Here is a 17,727-nt window from a genome sequence, read left to right on the forward strand (position 1 = left end):
GTGTGAATTAAGTATTGTGGGTGAAGGTCGGCAATATCATGATTTTTGTTATGTTTGTATATCCTTAAGGGTCTGGGGACTCCCAAGGCAGAAATAATTCTAAGTTATCGGTGTGTATCGTTCTGCTTTCCAACATAGGTGCCAAGATGCCATTCGAATTTCATATCCCTTTGACGCTTGGGGAGCTACTGCACAGTGGGGGCATCGATCAATATGTGGTGCAGGAGGTGCTGCCAGTCAGACAGCTTAGCACTCAACTAGGCGGTGAGTCAATGTTGGCTTTGATTTGTTTGGTAACATGGCTCATCTGCTGACTGGGTTAGTGTGACAGACCTTTCTATCATTCCCCTTCAGCTTTCCAGTCTGCCTTCAGAGTGGCGGGTCCAATGGCCATCTTGGAGCATTTTGACACTATCTACAGCATCCTACAGTAAGTACTCGCCTGTCTTGCACATCCTCCAACTTAATATGTCTGTGTGCTTGCCACAAGAATGTATTATTTAAGTCACAGGTTTAGACCTACCTGTGCTTTTAAAAATAGTTACATGGGCTGCTGCTGAGTTTGCTAGGATATAGTCAGTTCTGGCAGCTTAAAGATGTTGAAGTATAAGTGTTTGCATGGGATCAGTAAAATGGAATATTACATCCTGATCAGCTTAGAGCCTGTACTTCTATAAAAGTTAATGCACATGACGCATAATTGATTGATTCATCCTAGATTAAGTTATTGGTACAATTGGAGATCAGGCTGGGTAACACTTAGGTCGCCCGACTATTTTGTTAATGCTCTGTTACCACACTTATTTTTTTTTATCCGTGTGAAAGATGGCTCTTGACTATTTCCAGTGTCACCTGTTCCAGATATGGGCTCTAACCTTCACGTTCCATGTCACCGTAAACATTTGATTTATCACATTGCATTTTTTTGATGCGCTTAAAGATAATTAGTTAATTCCACGAATAGCTTGGACTTTTATATTATGTTACTACTAATAAAACTACATGGTTCATTGACATTGGCTGGCTGGCTTTGTTAGTCTGTAATCGTAAAGGATGTTTGCTTCAGTCTTTTACTTTCTTCTACAGATCTTACTTCTAGTTGAAACCCAATATTTATCTACCCATTAATTAAGTTCTTGCAATTCGTAGATAACTAGTTTTTTGCTGTGTTCCATAGATACAAATATGCTTACTTGTGTTGGTATATTTTGCTCCAGGCTTCCCTGGCAACATTTTGTGGTAATTTGAGTCTGAGTTATGCAATACTTATTTCTATTCCATACTGCTGATACATTGCTGTGATTTTTAGCATGGGAAACTTGCTCTGTTCTTGGTATGAAGGACAAAATGTTCAGCCAACAACTCCATCGATAAACTCCTCCCCAGGGAGCTACCAACCCCATTCTTGAATCTGTCATGCCCCAGTTTTATGACGTAAGGACTCTTACTGGAAATTGTGATCTTTGTCCCTCTTCAGTTGCAATTGAATTTCCTCCCTGGTACCCGAAACATTGTTTGACTGTTCAATTTCTCTTCATAGAGTGGGGGTGGTGGACAGATGACTGAAAGAAATTGGTTGGCGCTTCATGGTAGAGATTAAGAAAATACATTAAAAAGGAGTAACCAGGTGATTGACTAGTCACTAAGCAATTTTAGTATTAACAATTTGAGAATGTCAACCTAGATAGGTAACCTCTGAGATGGGATTAAACAAAACTCCCCTCTTGTGCCCTGATCACAAGTAGATCATTAGTTATAAATTCAGATTATGATTGTGTCTTGAAATATGTAAACTATTCAACAAACGTTCCTCTGTCAACCCTGCAACCACCGGTTTCGTGGTATGAGAGACACTGAGTGGGCCGAAAGGCGAAATCACTTATTGGAAGTTTTAAGTAGCGCCACATGTTACCTCCTGGATAGTGCAGCACAATTAACCCTCATGTATACTTCAGATCATATGAACTACTGAATCCCTCAATCCAACATGATGGATCATAGGCCATGTCCGCCAAATTTTTGGTTCGATTGGACTAGACCGGTATGACTTTGTAACTGCCTCTTTAACATCCCCTAAAAAGGAAATCCCTTCGCTCGTCAATTCTAGGCAAAGGAAAACATGTTAGTTTATATATATTTTATTTTGGCATTGGCAGCCTTTTTCGAAAAGCATGTTAACACTGATGTACCTTTCTGTGACCTTAGTACTCCAGCAGAAAGTAATTTCTAGATCAGGTGTCTCCAACCAGTCGATTGCAAACTACCAGTAGCTCTGAGACCCCCATTAGAGTAGCTCACAGCCTGGAACTTTTTTTTTTAAATGAGCACAAGGCTGTGTTTATTTTACATTATCAGTGTGCCTATAGCAGCACCTGATAATGAGCAGTGCTCAGTCAGATTTACAACCCAAGGGGCACAGAGGTGAATAACTGAAGCACTGAGGTATGTAACTCAGTCGTTGTCGATTCCATATTGAAGCTGACAACAAAATGCTGTTTCTGAATGGTTTTGAAAGGAAGATAAAATTAAGTTATAATTTTATCCCATTTTCAAAGTGTTGTATTTACAGTGGGCCTTCTGCTCCCAGTGGACACTGCTATATGTATACCTGAAAAATACAGGAATTTTTAAGTGTGAGAAATTTAAAGTGCATAAAAATGTTTCATGCTTTGAACATTTTTCTGCACTTCAAATTTCTTCCATTAAAAAAATGGTTGTATGTTTGTTATACCTGTAACTGTGCCACATATGGTGAAAGAAACGCCCTGTGCCACAAGTACACACAGGCTCTGTCACCCATACACATGTATCCAATTCATACACATGTTCATACATCACAAAAGATCTTGCTCCCTGACGCACATGGAAGCCCCATTATAGAGCCCCCAGTCCAAGTATTTTTTCAAGCTATAGGTTTTGGCTTGACTGACATTAGCCTTAAAGTTAACCCTTCCCGTGTGAATTTTCGCGCAGTGCGGGTGTTTTGAGTGGGCGGAGTTCGGATGGACCCGGCTGTCCTCTGCACACGCCCACTGTGACGTCGGTCGGCTGGGGGTTGTCCGCGCGCAAGGGGTTAATGAAGCTAGGTGTGGGGGTGTCTGGTAACCATGCACGAGTTGTTCAGCCATCAGTAACTTACAAAGATTTTCACTGATCAGAAGTAGCTCACTACAGAAAAGATTGGAGACCCCTCTTCTAGATAGTTACATTTGTGTTCAGAAAAGGGAAATAACAGCATTGAAGGACGTTGGGAGTTGTGGTTTGCGTTATTTTTTATATTTATTATGTATTTTGAATGTTTCCTAGGCGTTTGTAATAGTAATTGAAGGGACATCATTTATTTTAGTTATATTAGTGCTGTAAAATAAGCCCATCTTGTATTCTATATTGCGTGTGGTATTTTGTAAATCAGTCTGTCACCTCCTGACTTTTCTGTCTGTTACACCCCCAGTCATTTTAGAACAATTAACCTTGAGCTGAAGGAGGACACATTGGAACTTCTAGTTAAAGGTTTGTTGTAGATTTCATCTTATCCCCTTACTCTCCCCTCCACTGTTCAATGCTAAATGATGAAAATTGTGGCTTCTGTGACCTCACTTGACAGGCTATACTCCTGTATCCTAACCTATACTGGCCCGTAATCTTGGTGGGTGATACTGAGCTATGTGCACTCGCTGTAAGGCCGGGCCGACAATAAACTGCAGTCTCCACTCCCTTTCTCCTGAGCTTTCAGAGGGAGGGAACTGGTTCCAGAGTCTGGGCCTGCAGACAAGGTATATCCAGTTCCAAAAGGTTGGGTTATGGGGGTGTGGCCTGAAAATTGCTGGTGTGGCATGATCCTAATACTTTGGTAATCTGATGCTGAACAACCCCTTCTGATGGTTATTAGCTAGTCAAACTTTAAGTGTTTACAGAATTTGCTTGATCTCTCCTCCCAGTGGTGTCTCGTCATGCCAGTGAGCTGCCTGCTGTCTTGGAGGACCTGACCCTCAGCTCTGCTGATCGCTGCACCCATCTCAACACTCTCAAGATGAACTGCTACCTTCTCACTCAGCTAGTGGAAGCATTCGAGGCAGAGACTTATAAGACTGGGCTGGTCAACCTGGAGGCAGGTGGCCGGGTGAGTTGAGGGATAGTGGCGATCTAAAGGGGGGTGGGGGAGGGGAGGCAAATCATATGCTGTGAAGGGGACAGAGCATTAAAGCAGGAGGGAGGCACAAGCGACTGATCAAGGTTTAAGCATGCAGTCAAGTGTATCATCCATTCTTCCAGACACACTTTTTTTCTATTCAGAAATTTGAATCTGGCTTGTCCATGAATGTCCTAAAATGTTTTTACTGAAATACACATCCACTCTAGATAGGTGTAATGTACACTGCCTCGGAGTTATCCTTTCCTCCGGACGGGCTGTAACATTATTCCGTCTCCCAAACTGCCCAACCCATGAGTTTGGGATGTCCACCTGGCTGCGGTTGTCAGGTTCTTCCTTTAGAATGCATGGTACTGCTCTGACTCGCAGAATCTATATCCACGGAGTCTTGGTGAAGCAGTGCGCAAAGAACTCGTGTTACCAAAACAGCCCGTGTAGGCTACATCCAATCAATCGTATCCACTAAAGAGCACAAACCATATTGAGGTTTGAAGTAGGTACATGAAATTAGTTAATTGTCTCTCCGATTCTCCAGTATTCATATCTTTTATATAATCACATGCTTTAATCCTTCCCTGTCTTCAGGCTGGGAATCCCCCGTAACTTTAAATAGCAAACAGTGTAAATATGGCCATAGGCCCCCACCAACAATGTTTTGATAGTACACCCACCTCATTTGAATCGACCCAAACGTCCTACAATGAAGTGTAGGTGCTAAGCTTTCATCCAGAGGAATAGTTTTCAGTATGGTTTTGTGTCTTGTACAGTGGAGGAAAGGTTTCTTTTCAGTAAACTCCTTCAACGCTCTTTACATTCTTGCTAATGCTAGAGGAAGTGCTGTCTTTCAAGAGAAACTTTAAATGTTCTCTATTGATTGGTTCGAAGGAAGGAAGCATTTCTTGACTTGAGTGTTCATCTCCCATAGCACTATAGGAGGGAATGCTCTAAAAGAAACTTCATGAACCTTTAGGGTTCCTTATGGAGGGGTTTACTGTTCTCCTACATCTCTAAATAGCTCATAGGATGAGTATTTGAGGACACTTTGCTGGGTCTAGCAAGTATGGAAGTTTTCAATGGCACTTGGTGGAACACGTTGTCTTTACACCACACACTGTCATATGGCGCTAGAAGTCTTTTACATTTGTGACAGTCTTGCCTGTGGCAGGAAGTGCATGCTGAGGGTAGGAACGTCCAAATGCCTGAATTCCAACTGAACCGGTATCGGGCTATTACTTTATCATGACCTAATGTCACTGAGCTCATCTCTCTGTGGTACCTAGGATGTATCTTTGTTTTTTTCTGGATCGGCGCAGTGTCTCAAGGATTTGTTGAGCCAGTACTGGTGTGGTGGGAATCTGATTAGTGATCTGCCTTCCATAATACCACCAGACATGTTTCTGAAAACCTGGGTTGAGGGCCCCTGCTCTCTAAGGCCAGAAACCAAGCCCATCCTGGGGGAGGTGTGCCTTCTCCTCTCCCAGGCTGAGCACAGTACTCAAGAGGGAAGCTTCAAAGACCTTGCTGCCTTTCGAATGCTACACTGCCCCAACTCCAGCCTCTGCTGCCAGTAGCGGATGGCAGCCCACAGTTGGAACCCACAATTTTGGCAGAAAAACTTGGTGAGAAAAAAGGTGTGCCCATTCGCCAACTCCACCCCTCGGGTGCTGGGGGCAAAGTGAAGCACATTTTTCAGTGCCTACCATCTTGAAGATGGTGAGACTTAACCAATTAGGGCTAGTGCAATGCCACCCTCCCACAGGAGGGTGGCATAATAGTGGGTGTAGACACCCCAGGTAAAGAACCCATTGGTCTCTACCTGTTACTCTCCTGTAACGCTCCCAAATCTAGTATTTAGGGGGCTCCCTCCAACCCTGAAATCAGATTCATGATGACCTATGAAGCCTGAGTGCTGAAGAGCTGCCCCTGCAAGAGAGAATGACCAGTGTCTGCAAGAGAGAAGGACCAGTGTCAGCCCTACTGGCCTGTCTGCTGTCTTTCGCCCTTGCTACAAAAGTCTACCTGTCCTGCAGTCCCAGCGATCTCGAAAAACCTGGAAGGACTGCCTGCCTTCAACAAAGACTCTACATCTCCTGTGGACAGTCGAACTGTCTTTAAGAAACCAACTCCAAAGAAAAAAAAACTCTGCATCTGCACCCGACACCCATGGCCTGAGTCCAAGTGGCCCACCCGAGGGTGCATGGTTACATTTTGGTGTCTGGGTTTCTTGGTTGGAGCTGATCGCGGTCAGGTGGAACTTTCGTGTAGAGTCTGCAGGTGACTTTGTGGGGTCCAGGAGAAGTCAGCCACCGATGGAGACGAGGCCAGCGATCCCTGGGGATACAGTACAGGTGAGCCACTCTAACTTGTGCTGTGGGTGTCTGGTACAGAGTGGGCAGGGGTCACGGATCCGCCTGGAGTTTCTTTTGGACAGGGGTGCTGTCCTCGGGAGGTCTGGTCTTGGCTGAAGAGTGGCAGTCTTTCTGGGGTTCGTGGAAGTCGCTGGCCACCGGACAGGTGTCTTCGCTGGTCTTAAAGTAGGAAACTGGTCGGTAGGGCTGGGGCAAAATCCGTTGCCTTCTTCCAGGCTCATCTGCACAGCGTCTTCTTTGGCCTTTTCTTCTTGGGTCACAAGAATCTGAGGATCACGGTTCAGGGGTATCCCTAAATACTGAGCTACTTGGCTTTAGGGTGACTACACCCTTAGAATGTCTCCTCCCTTTGGGGAGGGGGTACCCCCTTAACCTGATTGGGTTGAATCCTTCCATTCAAGATGGAGGATTTCCTAAGGAGGGTTCACCTTAGTCCAGTGCACCTAGGGGTGGTCCTGGCAGAGGAGGGGACACACCTCCTGACTACTGATTTTCCCGCCACCACATTTGGGGCTTGGTCAAGGGGCGGGCATCTCTACTAGCTGGTTTGTGGCACCTCCACACCAAGCAGCCTTTTTCCCTGACCCAAAAGTGCACAAGGGCTCCCACCTCACGGGGTCAGAGGTGGATGTGTGTGGCAGGCTGGTGCATACCAGCCAGCTGGAACAAGGGCATCTCTAAGATGCCCTCTGAGTGCCTTTTGTAATGAATCTAACACAGGCATCAAAGTGGGTTTATAATTGTGAGCAGGTTGATACCAAACTTCTTAGCATTCTTTAAAGTCATCTTGGAGTTTGTAATGACAAACTCCCAGCCCAGGTACAGAATACATCGCCACTGCAATTACAATATCTTTGAATAGCGCACCCTATAGGGGCACATTACTCATGCAGCTGTCCCCTCACCTGTGGAACAGTATACCCTGCCTTAGGGCTGTGAGTCTTGGTTGAGGGGTGACTTACCTATGCCACAGGCAGTGGTTGGTGGGCAAGGCACACAGGGATGTGTGCCATGTAGACTTTTTAGTTTTGTCTTCACCAAAACAGTCTGCATTGGCAGTGTGTATGTCTTTGGTGAAGGGTCTGGAAGGACGGCACAATGCATGCTGCAGCCCTTAGATACCCTTTCTGGTCACAAGGCCCTTGGTACCACTGGTACCTTTTACCAAAGACTTACAGGTGAGCCAGAGGTGTGGCAATTGTGAAAACAAAGGTACAGTTTTAGGAAATAACACAGGCACTGGGCACCTGATTGGCATTGACCCAGTGCACCTCCGCTAAGGTGCATCAGATATTTTTGCAAAAGGGGCACTTTCCTACAAATAGTGTCTCTTCGTCCGGCCAGAGCTTGCAACCTTTCTTCAAAACAGATTTGGGCTGGACTATGCCTACTGGAGCATTGTAAAGTCTGATTTGCATATGGCGAGTTCAAACTGAGGTGATATGGTGTGCAAAATGACGGACTGAGATGTGGCCGGATTAATCACCAGTGGCTGCAATAAATTCTAGTATTCACCCATCACTTTTTAAAAAAATGTTTTAATTTATATTTACTCTGTTGACCAGATTTTAAAACTGATGTTTCTATTCTTGTGTAGTCAGATAAAACTGGATTCGTTTATTTAAGCCCTCTCAGATGGCAGACATATTTTTTTTTAATTGAGCCGTTGGAATTGATCCTCCTGTTAATGGTTTTTGTCGGTCTCTGAATCTTTGGCTATTTCAAGATTTGTGGCACAGCCTGTGTGTAGTCAGTGTACCCTTGATTAATCCTAAAACAATATGCCCTTTGGCCCATCCTGTTGATTAAGCCAACATGATGGTGCATTCTTTTGGAGGCACATGCTTGTTGCCAGCAGTACTGATTGGGATTGTACCTCTAGAGTTTGCTAGGGAATATAAGCCCAACACAACTTTGATTGCCTCTCAATGTTCTGTTTTTGTGCTATGGGTTTAAAAATATTGGTTCCAGTGATTTATGCTCACTTTAGCTATGAATTTACTGCTGCAGCCCGTATGTCTTCTCACTGGCACATTGCTTATATTTTTGAGGTAGAGCGGCTTTTGTGGCTTAATGCCTTCCATTGTGCAGGGCTAGCTCTTTTGTATGTAGTATGAAGGCTCTATTAAGATTGAAGTATTATCCTTCTTAGATTAGGCTGTTCCTTCTTGTTAGTACCACCCTTTGCTCCAGCAAAGGTTCACAACCTAATTGTCTGTGTGTGTTCCGCTCTAGTGACGTCTACCTTCCCTTGCAGGGCAAGAAGGGAAAGTTAAAGGCTGGTGGTTTTGATTGGGAAGCAGAACGCGAGCGAGTACTGCAGGCCATCCTGAATCTGGTGCAGCTGGAGATCCGGCGCCTCTGGAGCCTCTCTGTGGTGGAAGAAGAGTTTGTCAGGTCTGCAGCAGGGAGTTGCTGTTTTGTGGGTGGGAGATATGGCTCTTTCCTAGATTTTATTCTGATGTTGGTCCCCCTCCTCCTGCAGCCTGGTGACTGGCTCCTGCTACAAGATCCTGGAGAATCCCAGTGTCTCCCAGGCCAAGAACAAGCCCACACGTGATGTGGTGTCCCATCTCCTGGGGGTGATGGTTAAACGCTATAACCACATGCTGAGTGAGTGGCTGCTGAGTCTTCTGTGCTTATATGTGATATCAGCTCCTTCCCCACAACCACATATCTGCTTTGTGTAATCTCCTTCCTACATGTGGCTCTGCTTATTTCACTACTGTAGTTGGGTCTCCAGATGAATTGGGGATCTTGGAATAAAAACCTATGTACAGGGCCACTGGAATTGTGATTGTGCGGCTGCCGCAACTTCGCATAGTTGTAGATTTGCTGCATCTGTCTCATAATCCATATTCTGCAGATTAAAAAAATGTCTAGTTCAAAAGTCAGTAAAAACGCAGAGGCACATGTTGCTGTGCAGTGGAAGGTCCTTAGTAAAGGTTGACTGGTCACCTTGCTGTAGCCTATTACTACAATGGGGTGTTGAACTGGTGTTAATGAGGTGCAACTAATACCCTGACAGTGTTAACAAGTCTAGGAATGACAACAAATGAAGTAATACTATCACAAAAGATGCTGCATGATTTGCCATTTCTTCTTGCATAATTTACGCTGGATGAAATGACAAATTCTGGTTCCTTGTTCATTGGAAAGGTATTTTTTATATTTGAGTAGTCTTTACTCAAGATGTGCCCTGCTCCCTTTAAAAGTTTCTCTGTTGCACTCCCTCTTAATTCCCACAGAAGCTTCTTATTTTACTTTTTTCTTCTGTCTGCATCTCTAATTTTTTCATGCCCCCCTCAGTCATGACTGTTTTGGAGACTCCAAATTACACACCATGAGCAAAGAGGACATGCTCTCTTCGGTATGTCCTTGGATTCAGTGACCGCTCTTGTAATCTTGGCACGTGGTGCTGAGCTGTGTGCACCCGCTGTAAGGACAAAAAATCAACTGCAGTACTCCTTTTAAATGAGGTGCTGTACGACAAGTCTTATGTGGGCCCTGGCCAGGCTGAATACAATGTGCACAGTAAATCACAAAGTCTGTGAGCCATGGGCGAATGCCACAGGACTGCCACTTGGGATGATCCCTTATCTTTGGTAATCTGAGAGTGACAACCGAGTATAATCTGCATTTGTGAACCGCCTCCTTTTTAAATTTATTTTTTATTTCTTATCTAAAAAGAGAAAGATATTGCAAAAAACATAACACCATTGTAGCATATAACCTCAAATAATTAAACAGATTATATCCTGGTGAATGTCAGAATGTAGAAAAATTAATCCAGGATAACCATGTGTTCTTGTGCTTAGTTGGGCAGGCACAGACTCTACAATTGTTCCAGTTGTTCACATCTATCTGTCCATCTCGGAAATTTGAGGTGTAATCTTACTGAAGTGATAGCAAGTGATAATGCCTTTCACAGTTAAACAGCCCAGATCAATCCGCATCTACCTATGATGGCAATGTGTCCCCATCTTCCCTGAAATGCTGTTTGTGGTGTGAGTATAATTGGTACCATGAGGACCCAAGCCAGTAGCGCCTGAAAGCGAATCCATTATTTCTTCATTACTTCTCAGACCTCGGTCATCACTGCATGGTAAATACTTTTTTCACCATGATTTTAATGATGACCTTTGCTTCCAGATGGTTGGATGCAAGAGTATCTAATTTCGGGCTATATACACCTAGAGCACACCTCAATTGTAAGAATCTAAAAATTTCTCAAGCATTGGACTTGGGGGAGAATTACCGTTTTACCAAGGACGACTCGCCAAAATAGGGAGGGCACTCTGCATATCTGTATCTTTTCGAAGGTTGGCTAGTAGCTGAGTCCGGTTTAGCTCCTGGCATAAAACTTGGTTACAAGTAATATGCATATCAATTATTTGAACGGACCATGTTGTATTTTGATTTCTTACACATTTGGGTTGCAGTGTCAAATTGTCGACCATTTCTATGATGGAAGTTACAGTAACATATCGTCTGTGTACAAAGAAACTGTCTTCTGTGCCACCCTTCCACTGGAATTCCGCGATCCGGCCACCTCTCCAAATTCACACTGCAAGGGGGTCTAATAAGCGCAAACAATAGGGCCGGTAGTGGTCATCCCTGACGGGAGCCCATTTCTTTGGGGAAAGGATCCTAACCGGGGTCCACTGCTGTGTGGAGGAAACAGTTTCTAAACTTGGGGCCAAACAAGTTCTCCATGTCCTGTTGAAGGGTTGTCCATCAACGGAGTTAAATACTTTTTCGGGCTTCAAGCACCTTTTCAAATCTGTTATTCTAGGTAGAGCTATCTGTACCCACCTAAAATAGTTTATCATGCCTCTGCCAGGCATGAAATGTTTCTGGACCCTGTGGACTAGTGTGTGGCTATCACCCTGGCGAGTCATAGCACTAGTAACTAGGCTAGCTAATTTGGCCTCCATGTTTGAGACTGAGCGCATGAGGTACATTGTTCAGGGGATTTTCCAGGTTTTAGAATGACTGAGAAAATGAAACCACAAAGATTGTACGGAAGTTTGCATTGAATACATAATGTCATACAATTATACAAAGGTTGCAAAAGAGGCGATGCCTGTTAAAGTCTACTGGTAGCCCGTTGGGGCCTGCAGTCTCACTCATCTGAGAAGCTTCCAGTTCCTCCGGATCTGTAGTGGCAAAGAAGGAATTAACTGTCAGTAGGAGAAGGCCTGCTGGGGGAAAGTTTGTGGCACAGCCGCCCATTTTTGCGTCTGCATCACTTTGTCACAATTCATGAACCAATATAAAAGCTTCCCACATTTATTGCCCATGTTATGTTGCCGCTCTTGTCAAAAACAACCTAAAATATGTAGTATTTTAGGACTCCACCCGAGACCCTTCATGCTTCGGTCATATAATGCGCTCTTCCAGGGCTATTCTATCTGCCTCTTGTGCGCTCCTTGGCTACTAAAAAGCACCTAGCACGCATACTTATTACTTTTGTATGCTTCCCTTTAAGTAAAGTGCTTGAACACTGATAAATGTTTAATTCGTAGTAGGAGTTGGTTTCCTCTCTGACAAAGTCTGATATTGCCTTCTTATACCCAACAAGCATGCATGCGCCAGACTCCTGGTCCTGCATCAATCAGGGAGGTCAGAATATTAAGACTTTGCTGGGGATTGTAAGCTCAGTGTACAGTCTGTATAAATTGGCACTTTTCAGTACTTTCCACTTGACTAATTCTGCGCGCTCTTATTCCTATACACAACCTTTAATTCCTCTTCACTTTTTTTATCTTTGGCGTTTTGTTTTCAATAGTTGTCAATATTTTAATTTCAGCATTTACTACCCTTCCATCTTATTGATTTTATCTGCATGTTTTTTTCATCTAATTTTGATTTGCTTTGGTTTTCATCTAATTTTCATTTGCTGTCTCTTGCTCTGTATATTCTTGTTTGGTTTCTATTGCAGATTTTTTTTTTTTGTTCTCTATCTTACTGTTTTTTTTTTTTTCCTGGATTCTTTTTTCCTGTTAATAGCTTCCTTCTTTATACTTTATCTTCTGTACACATCTGTCCCCCCTCCATGTATATTTCTTTTTATTCTTGTTTCTCTTGTCCAGGTGCCAGCTTGAAGATTATTCAACTACTGCAGCATTTTGAGCACTTGGCCCCAATCTTTGTTCAGGCTGTTAGCCTTTGGGCCACAGACTTTGGAATGAAGACCATTGTTGGGGAGATCATGAGGTAAGACCAACAAGGGTGAAAATGGGTTCGTCCACAGCATTGGGATCCATACTGCTAGCATTTATTCACAACGTGCCAAATGATGAATTCGAGGCTAATGTGACTCCACTGGCTAGGTCCTGTTCTTTGACCTCAAACATGGTCCGTAATCTTGGTGAGCGATGCTGAGCTGTGCACGCTCACTGTAAGGCCGGTCCAACAGCAAACTTTGCGATATCCTCCTTACTTTTCACAAGTCCTTAAGGTACAGGAACTTGGGAATCAAGGCAGGGTCTTTGCAAACAAGGTACACACAGGTCCACAAATTGAGGGCGCAGATCAGTGGCCTGAGTTAGCCAGTATGGTGTGATCACAAATCTTTGGTAATCTGATGGCAATTAGCATCTTTTTTACTTGTGGTAAATGTTGACCAGTTAGGTGTCTACTCAAGTTTAAGTCACTCAGCTCTTGATGTGTAGTGATGTCTGTGTTCCTGGTTGGCATCTTTGTTTCAAAATGTATTAAAGTGACTTTAACGTATAGTAATAGAAGATGAGAAGGATTGTGTTGACATGGTAAATATTTGGGGGGGGGGGCAGTGGGACATCACTTGAAGGCTGTTTTTTCTGAACTTTGGTCCTCTCTTCCTTAGTGACTTCAAGTGTTCCTGCACCTTTCTTTTCCACTGATCACCTCTTTCTTTTCACAGAGAGATTGGACAGAAGGGCCCTCAGGAACTGGCTCGGGAGACATCTGGGGTGAAAGCCTATGCCTCCTTCCTGACTGAACTTGGCGAGCAAATACCAGCCATCATGATTCCCAGCATCAGTGTCTTGTTAGACCACCTGGATGGGGAGGTAGGCTTTGTAGCTGGGAAGTGGAAGTGGCTAACATGAACAGGCAAGAAGCGAGTTCTGATGGTGAAAGGTTCACCTTGATGCTGAAGCATATGTGACCGAAGTTTTTAGGAACCCATTGTTGGGAAGCTTTCTGATTTCGCAAGATTGTCTAACTTTTGTAAAATGGCAGCCAGGAGAAGCCTCCTTACATGCTTACCTGGAATGTTGGGTTGTCTCTCCAAAGCATTCTTTTCTTTCAGCAGCATTTTGCTTACATATCTGGCAGCTTCTTTGTTTTGGAGAAGTTGATTGCAAGAATTTTTAGGTGGAAGACGACTCCAATATGTAAACCATTTCTGTAACTTGAAGGCCATGAATTTGAGAGTATGGAAGACTTAAGCTATTCAAAGTCCTCTTATTTATAAGTGTTTAAACTGCAAACCTTTCTGTACGAAACCTTGTGTAATTATTAAATGTCAGCAAGTTAGGACAGCCTATTTGGAACATCAAGAGATCAATTCTGCAGTACTTCTCCCTACCACAATGTTTCTACTACTTTTTGGCTTCTTTGACATCTACATAACTTGTTTTTTCGGCATTCGGTCAGATATGTAGAATAATATCATTGCCTCTGCAGGCCTGTGAATGTGATGTCCATTGCTCTGCTCAGTTGGGAGAGAAGAGGCTTAACTTTGCTCTAAGATCCTTCAGGAAATTCTTGGAGTGGGCTTGGAATTTATGATTGATCAGCAGAATAGTTGCTGGTGTATGAGGCTAATTTAGGTGTGAGCACTGGTCAATAACCAGCAGCTGCCACCAGTCACTACTTTAGGTCCAGGGGCGATCAGTGTGATGCAAGATTGATAAGGGGGTATTGACAATGAGTGACCTAGCAGGGTCCTGGTTAGGTCCTTGTTCGGACTAAGAACTTTAATGTACAAGGTTGGACTTAGTGGAATTGTAGCAAAGCTACTGTGCTTGAGTGTTCATCACCCTAATTGTGATGTGCTCGGAATCGGACTCCAGCATGTAGATGAGTGAATTCGCTGGCGTAAATGTCTTGCCTGGACTAGCCATACGATGGTGCACAGCAGACACAGCTTCGCAAATGTAGCTAAACACTCTTCGAGGTTCAAAGTATTCAGATCAGGTCTAATGTGAGCACCACTGCTGTACAGCAAGTATTAAAGCTCTACCATCTGTGCACAAGCTGCTTTATATACATGGGAGGTGCAACCTCTTAGCTCTTCCAACCTCCTTGTATCTATTTATGGGCTGTGTGGAGCAGAAACTGCAACCATATTAGGAAATGCAACAGATCTGCAACACTCCAAGGATAGAGCATCTCTAGGTCTAAAGATATTTTATATTTGAGTGCTGATGTTGCTATCACAGTTCTGTAAGCAGCCATAAAATGATCCTCATGAGGTGACTAAAGACACAAGTGGATCCTGAATGAAGCTTGTTATAGCGACAGGTAAACTGTTATCGGGCTCCTACTGTATTTCTGGGCTTGTCACAATTCGAACAAGGCTGGGGTGGGGGGGGCATGCTTGCATCTACTACCTATCCCACCTGTTCCTGTTTTACTCTTTGCAGAGTTATATGATGCGCAATGCTGTCCTGTCGGTCATGGCTGAAATGGTAATCCGAGTGCTAAGTGGTGATCAGATGGATGAAGCAGCCAGGCGTACCCGTGACCAGTTTTTAGACTCGCTGCAGGATCACATGCACGACGTCCATGCCTTTGTACGCAGCAAGGTGCTGCAGATTCTTGCTCGTGTTGTGCAGGAGAAGGTTGGTATAGACAAAAGGCTCCCGGGGACTGAGCATTGATTACTTTCTCCCTGAATATATTCCCACCCACCACCACCCCAGTGGCATGGCCACAAACTAAGTTCTGAGCGGAAGTTTTAGACTTCTAATTTGTGTTTAAAAAAATATATATATATTTATCTAAAACATTTTAATTGTATTTACTTTTTTAATAAAGCTAGCTTGTGGAATATTATACTATTGTTATGGTGCTCGTGAATAGAGCATCAGTTCCTCCTTTCTTCAGACTGGCTGGACATTTTTATTTTATCTAACCCCCCCCCCCCCCCCCCCCCCTCCAAAAATCTGGTTACTATCTCTCCCGAGGTGTGCTTTTTCAGGCCACTGCCCTTCCACTGTTGCTGGCATTCCTTTATGTTGCATTGCTCCCTATCCTCAAGCTTACTCTTTCCCTTTCCAGGCCCTTCCTCTCTCTCGATTTCATGACGTCGTCACTCTAACGGTTGGCCGGCTCTTTGACAAATCTGTGAATGTTAGTAAGAACGCAATCCAGCTCCTTGCCACTTTCCTGGCCAACAATCCCTTCACCTGCAAGGTAAGATCAAAGCAACGACTAAAAAACACATGGTGGGCATTTACACAATAGAGCTGGGGTGGTTCACTACATAGCCTTGTTGCAGTGCGATTCAATGACACAGCAGCAATTGAGTGAATTTGAGGCACCGCAGCGAACGGACTTCAAACATGCTGTTGATGAGAGTTTGAAAACTCTCCAACTGTATTGTCAGTCACACATCCATTTTGTGTTATTGAGTGCATGGCCTCTTTGATTCTTTGAGTTAAATTATGCTTGTTTTTTGGCGCCTTCATTTTCTAAGTGCATTCATTAAACATTGCACTCTTGTGAACATTACAAAATGGTTCCATGTGTTGATGGTACTTGGTTGAGCGTCCGATTCCTTGGTAACCTCTCCAGAGTACATCCTGCATGTCTCAGTTCTTCACTGCTACAACGTGTTAGCTATTGCAAGCTCTGTAGGTACAGTGTGTGTGTTCTGCTCAGCTTACATTCCTACTTTGTTTGCAGCTCAGTAGTGCAGACCTGAAGGATCCATTGGAAAAAGAAACAGTTAAACTGAGGGAGCTGAGAGAGAAAGTGAGAGCTGCAGCCCCGGGTGAGGTTTTGACTTTAGCTCAGCAGACCTCAATAGGGTCTTTTTATTAGTAGCTGAGCTCTTTAACTTCCATTCGGTATGTTTTTTCTCCTTTGCAGTTGTGGTGATTACTCCTGAGGAAGAATGGGAGGCAATGTTTCCAGAAGTGAGCTCCAGCCTGCAGATTGTCCTACAGGGGCCACCCCAAGAGGAGGAGGAGCAGGTTGACCGCATTGGTGAGGACGAGACCGCTGAGCAGGTCGCTGAGCGGATCATAAAGCTTCTGAAGAAGACCAATTATAAGTAAGTGCCAGCCACTTCTCGATCAAAAATAACTTATGCTAACTTGATGGGCCCAAAGTAAAAACTGTTTCCTTCCTTAGGCATGCCATTGCGCTTGTGCAGGAAGCCACCGAGCACTTCAAAGACAGTGCTGCCTTCTCAGGAAAGGATGGCCCTGAAGATCAGTGCATCCTTGAAATATTACGTAAACTTTTTACAGGTAAATGACTATTATCTACCTGGTTGAGACTGTCCTGTACTGTCACTTCACTCTTGCTACCTTCACTCACAAGCATATTCTTTGTAACTAAGATTCACAATGCGCCTTTTGTAATTTATAATATTTCTCGGTTTAGGTAAAATGTGCAACATCACAATGTTGTGCAGATTCATCCCCCTGCAATTTACATATTCAATCTGCCAGTCCCAACTGTCTTGGTTTCCCTTCACCAGTAGCAAGGAGTGGTGGGGCAAAGCAAGGTTGAAAAGGAAACCACTGCTCTTGTTGTGGTGGTGTAGGGATGGAGCAGGGAAGGGCTGGTGGCTGCTTCCTAGAGTAGTGAGCATCTAATATTCAAGGTGCTTGAACGAGTTGCAAGTACTTGGTGATCTCAGGCGTTGATTGTGTGTCCTGAATTACTTTCCCTTCTTGTTCCAAAGATATGTGCTAGACACTACTGTAAAAAGCTGATCCCTGGAAATCTAAATCCATGTGCACTGACAGTATATTGGGTGTTTTGAAAATCGGCTTGTGTTCAAGCTCCATGTCAACACATTTACTAGGAGTCCTGTCCAACCCTGCTCCCTCCCTCCACACGCCCTTCCCACAAGCATTGAATCCTTTTTGGATTCTCAAATAGCGAACTATTTTAGATCGTTTGGATAACTTCCATCTAGCAGTAATCAAAGCTTGTGCTTGATTCAGGCAGTTGCTCTGGAAACAGGAAAATAACATGTTT

The 17,727-nt window shown here is 43.9% G+C and overlaps 1 protein-coding gene and 3 non-coding genes across 6 annotated transcripts in view; all 4 read left to right on the forward strand.

Moving 5' to 3' along the window:
• The window catches only part of NCAPD2 (non-SMC condensin I complex subunit D2), a 71,201-nt gene that overhangs the window by 9,652 nt on the left and 43,822 nt on the right, over positions 1–17,727 (forward strand). For all 3 annotated transcript variants that reach the window (XM_078651548.1, XM_078651547.1, XM_078651546.1), the window contains exons 2-14: positions 139–264; positions 355–430; positions 3,452–3,510; positions 3,939–4,120; positions 8,777–8,916; positions 9,005–9,132; positions 12,615–12,738; positions 13,427–13,574; positions 15,156–15,353; positions 15,793–15,927; positions 16,420–16,507; positions 16,606–16,789; positions 16,870–16,988. In XM_078651548.1, coding sequence (XP_078507674.1) covers positions 147–264; positions 355–430; positions 3,452–3,510; positions 3,939–4,120; positions 8,777–8,916; positions 9,005–9,132; positions 12,615–12,738; positions 13,427–13,574; positions 15,156–15,353; positions 15,793–15,927; positions 16,420–16,507; positions 16,606–16,789; positions 16,870–16,988 — 1,699 coding nt within the window. In that variant the 5' untranslated portion in view covers positions 139–146. The remainder of the gene's footprint in view (positions 1–138; positions 265–354; positions 431–3,451; positions 3,511–3,938; positions 4,121–8,776; positions 8,917–9,004; positions 9,133–12,614; positions 12,739–13,426; positions 13,575–15,155; positions 15,354–15,792; positions 15,928–16,419; positions 16,508–16,605; positions 16,790–16,869; positions 16,989–17,727) is intronic.
• On the forward strand, positions 3,562–3,863 carry LOC144771295 (small nucleolar RNA U85). The gene has a single exon (XR_013599238.1). It is a non-coding gene; the product is annotated as a small nucleolar RNA U85 (small nucleolar RNA).
• Positions 9,858–10,138, forward strand: LOC144771296 (small nucleolar RNA U85). The gene has a single exon (XR_013599239.1). It is a non-coding gene; the product is annotated as a small nucleolar RNA U85 (small nucleolar RNA).
• On the forward strand, positions 12,813–13,114 carry LOC144771294 (small nucleolar RNA U85). Its single transcript, XR_013599237.1, has one exon. It is a non-coding gene; the product is annotated as a small nucleolar RNA U85 (small nucleolar RNA).

Source organism: Lissotriton helveticus, chromosome 7 (assembly GCF_964261635.1).
Source record: "Lissotriton helveticus chromosome 7, aLisHel1.1, whole genome shotgun sequence".
Classification (NCBI taxonomy): Eukaryota; Metazoa; Chordata; class Amphibia; order Caudata; family Salamandridae; genus Lissotriton; species Lissotriton helveticus.